This window comes from Tachysurus vachellii, chromosome 21 (assembly GCF_030014155.1).
Source record: "Tachysurus vachellii isolate PV-2020 chromosome 21, HZAU_Pvac_v1, whole genome shotgun sequence".
In the NCBI taxonomy this organism is placed as follows: Eukaryota; Metazoa; Chordata; class Actinopteri; order Siluriformes; family Bagridae; genus Tachysurus; species Tachysurus vachellii.
Window position 1 is genome coordinate 14,341,609 of NC_083480.1, and position 11,757 is coordinate 14,353,365.

The following is an 11,757-nucleotide window of genomic DNA, read 5'->3' on the forward strand; positions in this document are numbered from 1 at the left end:
CTTTGATAATAATGAATATATCAGTACAAGGAAATTGTTTTCCATCACTTATTTATTTGCAATTAACTGTATATAATGTATACTTGCAATGAGACCAGGCACTGGGTAGAGTAGAACTAGCAGATGTTAACAAAAAAAAAAAAAAAAAGTAGATTAAGTAGAGTCAGTTGAGCTCCTTCTGCAGCACACTGTCCTGATACTGTCAAACACAGCCATGTACAGGATGGGATGGAGGCACATGTTCACGCAGGCTAACGCCTTTGAGACTTGGTATCCATTACACACATAAGAATTAGTCACTTTTAAATGCTTCAGTTTAAAGTGCCATATTTGCAAAATGTGATAAGGTACAAAAGACACAGAGTACAGGATGCAGACTAAAGCCACCATAAGAGACACTTTTTTCTTCTCCAGCAATGTGATGTTGTTATTTTTGAAAACCACCCATATTACACCAAAATAGGATGCAAACGTAACCAAAAATGGGATCAGGCAGCCTATAACAGCCATAAACAACCTGTATATTAACTTTTTATGTCCATGTTCTGAATCTGCGAATAAGGCACATCTTTTTTTTTTTAAACCTGAATAGTAGAGGATCGGAGATGACAAGCCTGCCACCAAGATCCACATAAACAAACTGACAATCTTGGCATGTTTCGGTTTTACATAGCTGCGTGTGAAAAAGGGATGAACTATGGCCAGGTATCTATTAGCACTGATGCACATGATGAAGTAAATGCTGACATAGAGGTTACAGGTGAAGAGAAAACGCTCTATTTTGCAGAGAGCTTCACCAAATCCCCAGTCCCGTCCTCTTGAATAGTAGACGATGAGAAGTGGGAGTGTGAGGGCGTAAAGGATGTCACTGATGATCAGGTTGCAGGAAAACACCACTCCTGTGTGCCAGTTCTTTCTCTCCTTAGTCACAAGCAGCCACAGTGCCAGTATGTTTCCTACCAGTGCCACACACATCTCCACACCGTAGATGGGAGGTAACAAGTCCTTTGAAAATGTACTGTTACAGCTGCTGCTGCTGCTCATGTTTGCTGGCATTTTATGGTTTCTCCTGCAAAAATAGATAGATAGATAGATAGATAGATAGATAGATAGATAGATCACAATTGATCAAAGATTAAACAAATAACGAATCAGCTTCAGCTGTGATTATACAAGCTCCGCCCACTATCTCCCTAATTGACATGTTGTATGCATACTGTTATATTATGAATTACCTTATTTTAGTGTTTATTTACTGCTGTTATTTGTTATTTTTCATTGTTTATACTTATCTGCTTACATGATGTACTTATCACTTAATCATTTAATTAATCTGGAGCTCCAATAATATTAGTATTAGTATTAGTAGTACTATTAAAATGACTATTACATACTTCAACTGAGACAACAGTGCAGATGTAGAGGCCAGACACTGAATCAGCCTTATAACCTTCAGCATGCATCATGCAGTTATTGACGTGCTGCATTTGGTGTGTTAGATTTGACATATAAGTGTATTAACATAACACACACCGAAAAATTGGCTGCTTTAAATAAAAACCCATGCAAGAATATTGTACTACAATTCTATGGGAGGTGAATACACTGTTCTGGGCTACACAAACTGTTGTAATCTTTAAGGAATGAGCATTCAAGATAAATATGTGAGTAACAAATCTGTCTGGAGGTTTTAGGAAAAACAGATGTTTTCTGGTAAATGAACTCAGTCCCCAAGCATTCATACAGATGTGCGGCCTCCAAAAACACCCACTGAGAGACTTTTAAAATAAAGAACTAATACAGTATATAAAGTGTTATTTATAAAGGTTTCCACTTCTACTTAAAGGCCTGTATATGCATCTTGTAAATAAGGCTGAAGAGTTTAAACAAAATGCACTTTTTCTTATATAAATAAATCTCCCACTGTTTAACATTTTCTAGGCTCTTTATTTATTTTTTATTTTTTTACCTCTTTTCCTTCTACCTTTACTTTTTAAATGTGTTTTCCTTCTTTTTTTTATTTTGCATTCACCTCAAATTAAAGAATACTTGCATTGTGAGAGAACCTTAATAAAAAAAGGAGTAAATATCTCTTTAGAATAAAGGCTACTTTATCTATTTAGAGAGAAGCCGTTACTCACCACTTGAAAGTGCAATGTCTCAGCACCTGGAGCTTCGTACGCAGCTAAACTACAGCTACATTAATAAGACCCAAATCCAGTAAGAATGTATTTAGCAAATGATTCTATCAATACTGAAAAAAAGTCTAATAACTAGTCATATATGTACTAAACAGACTGCCATCTATAAACATACACCTCTATTTGCCGTTTTCAGAGCTCTCCGTCCACATAGCTGACATGGTTGCCAGGTATGTGAGAATCCATCCTAGCCAAGGCCAGTGGTAGACTTAATGTATGCTTTTTTGTAGTCAACAAAAGCAAAGCACAAACCTATAATAATCATATATTTTCTATGTTAGAATCATATTACATATACATTACGTGCCATGACCCTTATTTTTACTGACACAGACTGTCACTTGTTTATTATATTTTATTATATCCTCAGTAGATATGCAAGTGAATAAAAGTGTAGGTGAATACATAACTGAAAGAAAGATAAAAAGAAAGAAAGAAAGAAAGAAAAATCCCATACAATTCAAAATAAGGGAGATTTAACTGCTGACCTGGCAACAATTCAATCTGCAGCACTAAGGTCTGTTTTCTGTCTCTCTCTCTCTCTCTCTCTCTCTCTCTCTCACACACACACACACACACACACACACACACACACACAGTCAGGGAGTGGAAGGGGTGGAGGTTAAAGAGAAGACCTGTCTCAGATAACATACTACTGGAATTATAGTCAATGTCTCTCCATGTCACTTCCCAGTTCTTCCCATTTTACACAATTTACTGCCTGTTGTAATTATTTTTAATTGATTATCCTCTTTAGGTTACTGAACAACATCCGTAAATACAAAACACTCCATAAAACCTGTACTACACATTTAAAACCAAGAGCAAGTGTATTGAATGTAATGATGTAGGCTTTTGTTAAAAGTGCTATTTAAATTAGTCTGATTCTATTCTAAAACATAATACACAACAACTGATTGTATCAATACTAAATTAGTATTCAATACTAACAGGTACCTGAAAACAAGCAAAACAATGTGTATATATACTAGTGACATCCTCACTAAATATCTAGCATTGCCATGGATGGTAAGATGTCTAGTCCTTCTTATTAAATTATACTAATCTAGTGCTACTAATTTGTATACCTGAAATACAAATAATATATGCTTTAAACAAGAACTTCAAACATCAGGTTTTTTTTTGTTTTTTTTAACATTATTTAATTCCTTGCCTGCTTTTGCATATGAATATGACTGATTAATATACTGTAGTTAATGCTTTAAGTTAATAACTGAATATTAGACAGTGGCATTAAAAAGTAAAAATGCATTCTTCTCCAGACTAGAAACAGTATTTGGATATTATGGATTACGAAATGCTATACACCACATGTGAGACAATGTGGAAACCTCCTATTACTTTGTCGGATCGTTAGCATTATTTAGCATATTTTAGCTCAAGACCAGATGGATCTGTAAGAAGATAGATGATGGAAAGTATTTTTTATCATATGACAGTGTGATTCATAAATGAGGATGTTGTTGGAAGTTGTGGGCATGAGATATGCAATGAAGCATGGGGATTATTATCTAATCATTTGAGGCTATGCTTACACTGTTTAAATAAGATGCTACTAAAGACTACTAGCTTTTATTAGACTGCTGGAAAATAAATGATAGAAATGTGCCTAATGTTCTACATTAAACATTAATATCATAAAGCATTGACACAGAGGTGCCATAATTTACGCCATAAAGCAGTCAACCTTAAAGCTAATTCACAGAAGGGGAACAAATGTGTGATGTGAAAAGCTTGCTTCTGATAGAGGTTACTTTCACTTCTCAATGTCTTCACCTGGGTGAATTTTGACTTGTTGATTTGGTTAAAAATGGAAAGACAGGGCTTACCCTACTTTTAGATTACAATTACCACCTTAATGCTTCCCAGGTGGTAGCCGTTGTATGACGGGAAGAGATGGCTTATGGTTGGGAATTGGCAGGAAAATTAAGAAACATTACCTCCACATACAATAGCAGTACCAGTCTCAGCAGTAAACAGTCTCACTGTATTTTGCTTCATTTTTTTCTTTTACTTTTACTTGCTGCGCATCTGGAAAAAATTTGCATGCCCACCCACCAGGCACTAGATAAACCCACACTATCTATCTGAAGCACGTTACACACAAGGAAGAAATTGAAATATGAATGAAATTGATATAAGTGATATATTGTATAACTGTATATTAAATAAAGCATCACTAAACAACAGACATAAAATATATTCAAATACTCTTGTCGGTTTTTATGATCATGTTTTCTGGCTTCATGCTGTAAGCATTATGATTCATTCTTTTAAGTCATTTCTGAGTTTTTCAACAATGACCAAATAATCTCTAGAGTATTTTCTCTTGTGGCAGCCTTTCTCCTAAACAATCATCAATCATTAAACTAAATCATCTCTCAGGTTCAAGTGAAGCTGCTTTAATTTTTTATCCTTTTGTACATTACACTTAAAAATATATTGAAATATAAAATCTGATACTAATTAGAATCTAGAAAAAGCATCTCATAAAACAAAGAACTAACATAAATTACCTTGAGAAGATCTCGAAGTGTTTGCTGAGCTTGTCTCAACCCAAAGTCTTTTCACAAATTCTGTACAGACAGCCCATCTCCCCTACGTCTAGGTTTTCCTGTATGACATGTCAACACATCTTTTAGCCTTTCTCCTTCTTTCATTTCCTCAATAATTACTTTTACCACATGTAGTGCTATTATTCTATTCCATTTCTATTTGCATTCTTTGTTTTCTAAAATTAGACACAAAATAATTTGGCCAGTAAGAATTATTTAGCAAGCAATATGAATTTTGTTTTTGTGTATCTTTAAGAAAAGAATTACGACTGGTAAGAGAAGGTCTATGGAGTTTGAATTATTTGAAAACATTACCACCATGAGGTCAAAGACTGATGGTGCATCCACTGAGGTGTAGATCCTGGTTCAGGTTTCATTTCAGCATTGGTTGGTCCTTCACCTTTTCTCCTCAATCTCCATCTTGCATATTTTCCTCTTTGGCCTGCTTTAAAGTCTTAACCTGTCTTTGGTCTTTGGCAGATTATGATCCTTCTTCCTGATTCTCTCTTCTTTTGTTTCTGTCTTTAATTCATTGCTTGTCCTACAGCTGTAATCTCTTTAGCTGGACATCCTTCTTAATCTTGACATTGAAGCAAGCAAAGCTTCAGAAGATTTCTTTTTCTTCTACAGAATTTATTTTTGCTTTTTGAATTCGCTCGCCAATTCATCACCAACAGTGGATGATAAGTAGATGATAAGTGGGTGGATGATAGGTAATCTGCTGTTTATGCATCCTGTGTTTCTGTGGTTGTTAAAGCAAATGTAGAAAGGAAACCAACTGCATGCATCAGTTAACAGCAACAGGAAAATCTAGAAATGCTTGATTCAGAAGATACATCAGTGTGTTTACTTTGAACATTTTGTTCCTAGTCATCGCCGTTTCCTGCTTTAATCAAGTCAAGTCAAGTCAAGATGCTTTTATTGTCATTTCAACCATATATAGTGCTCCAGTACATAAGATGAAATGCACATTAGTATCTAGTGCTGGTTAATATTATACACAGCCGCTAAACTAACTCCTCTCCACTTGATTCTCTTTTTCTACTCATCACTAGGCATCTAGAGATGTTCCATCTCCAGTTGTGTTCCACTTCATAAATATTTCCGACATTTAAGGAGAAGATGCCAACTACAGTACATGTGATCTTTGAGGACAACAACCTCCTGATTAATACACAATTGTCAGACTGTATATAACTGTAGAAAGGATATTATTCATAATAACACTTTTCAGTGTTTATAACAGTTTATAATCACACCCTCCAGTGTCACCCAAATGAGGATGAGATTCACTTTTGAGTCTGGTTCCGCTCAAGGTTTCTTCCTCTTCCATCTAAGGGAGTTTTTCCTCACCACAGTCAACTCAGTCACCTCAGACTTGTTCATTGGGTATAAATACAAACACATTTAACCAGAGGTGGGAGTAAGTCACACATGTGCAAGTCACAAGTAAGTCTTAAGTCTTAACCTTCAAGTCTCAAGCAAGTCCAAGTCATTTTTTGTGAGAGTCAAGTCAAGTCAAGTCGTAGCTTGAGTCAAGGAAGTCACTGGCAAGTCATACAAATGTTTGATGATTTAACTAAATGTATATATTAAACAAAGTTAAATCTACAGTATTTATGGACTATGAGAGTTTTATTTGCAACAAAAATGATTATATGCATTTATTTTAAAAGGTATCCACATACAGGTGAGTTGTAAATACAATAAAAAGCTAAAAATGAATAAAAATCAAAACTACAAAGAATAAGATGTAAATGTAACTGAAATAAGGCCAACATAAAAGCATGAAAAGTTTCAATATGCCTCAAACATGGAAAGAAGACCATGGAAAAGTTTATATAAAAAAGTACAATGGTTTCTATGTGTGGCGTTGCGAGGGGTGTTAAGGGTTCTAGAGCAATTACTAAAATACAAACAAGATAGATATTGATTTCGACTACGCCACCTTGGGAATTTCACCCAAAGAATTTGAAAGGGACACCTACCACTGGCATACACAAGTTCGTATCACCAATTAGAGTCAGAGACATAAGTCACAATACAAAGTCCTCTTTATTGACACTCTCATTAAAACATTAAAATAAATAAAGAAACCTTCAGCCAAACGAGCTACAGATCTTTCTTGAACAAATTAGGGACAGGGACTAAAGCTTACCAGTACAGGAAAACAGAGCAAAAGGCCACACTCATAGGTGAATCACTGCACTTCACTGTTTACACACACCCACAGTGAGATAGTCACAACACACTTGTGAGGAAGTACCACCACCGAAAGCCAGTCCTCCACCCCTAGTGCACAGGCCCTGCCAAAAAAAGATAACATACATCAACCAGTCACCTTAAAGACTGAGTCAACTCAAGAAAACAAAAATAAATGATTAAATTCTCACAACCAGTAAATAGTTGCTCCAATAAATCAACTTCTACAAAATATAAAAAAAAGAAAAAAAGGAAATAAACTTTGTAACCAAATTATATAAATAAAAACTAAATCCAATACAGTTAAAATAAAATAACTTAGACAAGAAATCACGAAATCCTGACTAACTGTTCAAACCCCAGAAGCAATACAAAACCAAATGCAACTGAAGAACAACAGTAAGCCAAAGAATCAAATCAACATTTCAAGTGAAATACTTCAAAAATAATATATTGTAAAACTAAAAAGACAAAATATGGAACAACCACAGAAAGAAAATAAACAACAGATAAACTTGGAAGCAGGTTTGAAAACAGATCTGGAAACCCGGTTGGGAACCCGATTGGAAACAGGATTGGAAACAGGATTGGAAACAGGATTGGAAACAGGACAGCACTGCAGTCATACAAACGCGGAGCACGCCGACTGGAATAATTACGAGCCGTTACGACACCTATAAACAAAGGGAGACTGTTACTCTGTTAGATATGTTCTCCATTCTAATACATGTGTGCTTAAATACCTACCAATCGCAGACATCAACGTTTTATAAAAAGCCAATGGAATCTTTCACAGCAAACGCCGTTACAAAACAGTGATCCAGCACTGCGTCAGGTTCTCACAGCTTCTCCGATATCTATGCCCGATTTATGTGACGATACTAAACAGACATTGCAGCGCGACTTGTAGGGTCAAGGCAGAAGTGCTCTTCAAACCAATCGCCGTCTCTAAAACACATTAAAACAGCGCACTTCTCATAATCAAACACATGCAATGGCCAAGAAAACAACCAACACCGCGTTCCCCTTACCGACTCAAGCAATTTCATCTAGTTCCGGGAAGTGACGGAAGCGCGTTAGTGACGTAGCAAGTGACACATCCTAGGTAACCGTGCATGCTCCTGTTTTTATAGCTCTGTGGAGCTGCCAATAAGCTAACGCTGCACCTGCACCGTGACGTAATCGGAGTCACTCCCCCTGCCACAATCTACCCCTTCATTTTGCATCGGCGCCCCGACGATGGACTAAAAATAAATGGCAATAAAATTTCAATTTCCTAACTCCAAGGCCTAAACAAAACTGTAATGGGGTTGGACACAATCTCAGGGTTACTGGTAGCTCTATTCCTTACCTCTCCTACAGCTCGGGGAAGATGATGGACGTTAGAATGCTGCCCTGCCCCAACTCGGCCTGTCCGCCGAGGGGCAGCCACCCCCTCATAGAGGGGACTGGGTGTTACTTCATATGCAACCAAATGGCATTTATTGAACAGGCATTCGCATTTAATGGGACATGAACACATCCTTAAATTAGATCCTTTCTTTTTAACAACAGAATAACAACAACAATCAATCACGTCAACTAAAATATGTAAATTATTGAATCACACAAACCTCGAAGTGAATTAACTATTGGAGAGAGAGAGAGGGGGGGGGGGACATAGAGAGAGAGAGAGAGAGAGAGAGACAGAGAGAGAGAGAGAGAGAGAGAGAGAGAGAGAGAGAGAGAGAGAGATGATTGAAGTGAGTGTAATTTATTAATATTAAAGGGACGGTTCACCTAAAAATGAAAATTCTGTCATATTTTTCTCACCCTCATGATGTTACAAACCTGTATAAATTTCTTTGTTTAGATGAACACACATGTAGATATTTTGAGGAATGTTTGTAACCAAACCATTCATGAGCCCCATTCACTTCTATAGTGGGGAAAAAGAATACTATAGAAGTGAATGGGGCTCATGAATGGTTTGGTTACAAACAGTCCTTAAAATATATACGTGTGTTCATCAGAACAAAGAAATTTATACAGGTTGGTAACATCATGAGGGTGAGAAAAATATGACACAATTTTTTTATTTTTGGGTGAACTATCGCTTTAAATTGAATGTGTGTGTGTGTGTGTGTGTGTGCGAGACTAGAATATGGCTGTGCTTGCAACTCTGAAGTTTTTTATATTTATGTTATTTATATATATGTGCATCCCCATAAATGATCCGTACGCTTTTCACCCAAAGCCTAACACTGAAGACCAATTTTAAGTGCTATTGCAAAACAGCTGACTTTCCACATAAACAGTGACCAACCATTTACACTACATTGCGCTCACTAAAAATGTATTTTGATAGAACTTTGTCATTCAATTGTGAGCGATGTGGTCGCATACTGCTGTTCTTCTCTTCTCATCTTGCACAAAATCCCGGTACCTGAACTTAATTATTTTTGGTGTAGCGCCTTCTATGTTTCGTCACGACTGTTAAGGTTTATTAGTTAGTGCGCGTGCTCCCTCTGCTTGCCTGCTGCGGCACGTGGTTAGATTACGCTCTTGTGTGCGTTTTAAAACAGATTTAAAAACAAAATAGACAAAAAAGATAAAACAAAAACTAAAAACAAGTTATTTCGAGTCATTTAACTCAAGTCCGAGTCAAGTCTCAAGTCATGAATGTCAAGTCAAAGTCAAGTCGAGTCTTTTTTAATATTTGTCAAGCAAGTCTCAAGTCTCAAATTTGCGACTTAAGTCCGACTCGAGTCAAGTCATATGACTCGAGTCCCCCATCTCTGCATTTAACCCTCCTATTGTCCTCCTATACAAATTAGGAGCGCTGAGTCAACTTGACCTTGTCTGTTTTGACTGCTTATAAAAAATTAAGTATATATGATAGCCTTTTTTTTTCACCTTTTTAGTCAAACTTGTTTCCAATATATTATCATATATTTTGCAAAAAAAAAAAAATTTATATTTGGTATAATAAACCTTATTTGTATACAAAAATGCCTAATATTTTAGTAAAAAAAAACAAACAAAAAAACAGAAATTTTTAATTATTTTCACTATAGAGGCACAAAAGTTAATGCACAGGCTGGTATATTTCAAGGGCAGGAGATTATTTTGAAACCATTTTGACCATTTTTAATGTCAGCAAATAATAAAACCTGTTTTTTTCCAGGCCAAATTGACTTGAATGCTTATAAATCAAAAATGTGTGTGTGTGTGTGTGTGTGTGTGTAGCATCATTTCGGTAGATCATATTTTGCCCTCTGCTAGGCAAAGGTATATCAAAAGAGAGAAATATTTACAAATGTGTGGCTTTTTTTTTTCTGGAGGCCTAATGAAATGCAATGCCCAATATGTGTGTGTGTTTGTGTGTGTGTGTGTGTGTGTGTGTGCATGTGTGTGTATGAGTGTGTGTGTGTGTGTGCGTGTGTGTGTGTGTGTGTGTGTGTGAAATGTTTACAAATGTGTAGCTTTTGTTTTGTCTGGAGGCCAACTGAATTGCAATGCCCAATGCTTTGAACAGTGTTTGACTGTGTGTGTGTGTGTGTGGCATCATTTCGGTAGATCATATTTTGCCCTCTGCTAGGTGAAGGCATATCAAAAGTGTGAAATATTTACAAATGTTTGGCTTTTTTTTCTTTTCTGGAGGCCTAATGAAATGCAATGCCCAATTTGTGTGTGTGTGTGTGGGGTGTGAGTGTGTGTTTTGGGTGCGTGTGTTAGTGGACATTTTATGTGTGCATTTTTGTGTCTGTATGTATATTCATTGTGCTGAAAAGGGCAAAAGTGTGACCTATTGCCCCACTAAATGTGGCCGGGTCAAAATGACCTAAGCTGCTCCAAAACGCAATGTATTTATTTTACGAACACATAGTTCAACAAAAATAGACAAAATGAATTTTGCTTGCAAAGTTCATAATTTGGAACAATCCTGCTAAATTTCAGGCAAATATGTGGAAGAAAACCAAAGTTATGACACATTAAAATCTTCAATCCGGGTCAAAAAGACCCAGGGAAAATAGGAAAATTAAATATAAGTCTAATATTAATCTTGATCTTTTGTATGATATTAATCTTTGTATAATATTAAACTTTTTGTATTATGTTTCTTAAGACAATGTCCTATGATAAAAGCACTATACAAATACATTTGAATTGAATTGAATAAAGCTGATGCAGTAATACATAAAACAACACTGAGCCTAGGACTTAAAGTAAGTTGTCCTAGGGACAGTAAGACAGGTGGCAGCAGCGGTGTGCATAATTTGTTAACTGTGTAAATATGTGAAGTTGATTTATTGTGTACTTTGTTCTAGTGGTTGTGGTCAATACTGGAGCTACCAGAGCAGTTGTAAGTAATTAAGACCATTGAGAATGTATCAATTGAGCCATTCATGTGTCCTTTACATTACACGTTGCACAACAATTAAGTTCATACCAGGGCATTCCTGATATTCAGTATCTTTTGAACATCAAAATATTAAAAAAAACCTCAGGTATATAAATGTAAGCATTTTTTAAACAAAATTGATTTAAAGGAGAACGTCCATCCTGTTAGGGAGAGAAAACAACATCTATAGACGAGGTATACCATCACTGAGTGCTTACATTTACTTGCAGTTTTCTCTGTTAGTGTTGTGGAAAGTCTTGCTAATCAAAAATTACAACTCTAAAGATTTAGGATGGAAGTGTCACGGACGCGGGGGTAAAAACGGACCCAAACACAGGACAGCTAAACGAAAACAGGATTTATTAACTAAAAAAACCACGAAACAGGACAAAGA

General features: G+C 36.0%; 1 protein-coding gene across 5 annotated transcripts; it reads right to left on the bottom strand.

Moving 5' to 3' along the window:
- Window positions 1-80: 80 nt before the first annotated feature.
- On the bottom strand, window positions 81-8,020 carry LOC132864057 (P2Y purinoceptor 11-like). Of its 5 annotated transcripts, none has more exons than XM_060897278.1 (5): window positions 7,727-8,020; window positions 6,936-7,083; window positions 5,096-5,519; window positions 4,739-4,836; window positions 81-1,069 (listed from the first exon to the last, which is right to left on the bottom strand). In XM_060897278.1, exon 5 carries the CDS (start codon window positions 1,054-1,056, stop codon window positions 154-156), a length of 903 nt encoding a protein of 300 aa, XP_060753261.1. In that variant the 5' UTR covers window positions 1,057-1,069; window positions 4,739-4,836; window positions 5,096-5,519; window positions 6,936-7,083; window positions 7,727-8,020; the 3' UTR covers window positions 81-153. The 5 variants fall into 5 exon arrangements, 3 of the variants coding, with proteins under 3 accessions (XP_060753261.1, XP_060753260.1, XP_060753262.1); XM_060897277.1 differs by having other exon boundaries at window positions 5,093-5,519; XM_060897279.1 differs by lacking the exons at window positions 4,739-4,836; window positions 5,096-5,519; window positions 6,936-7,083; window positions 7,727-8,020 and adding an exon at window positions 2,142-2,568.
- Window positions 8,021-11,757: the final 3,737 nt, after the last annotated feature.

Coding starts and splice junctions, on each gene's coding strand:
- LOC132864057 (XM_060897278.1), bottom strand. CDS start 1,056: ATGCCAGCAAACATGAGCAGCAGCAGCAGCTGTAACAGTACATTTTCA.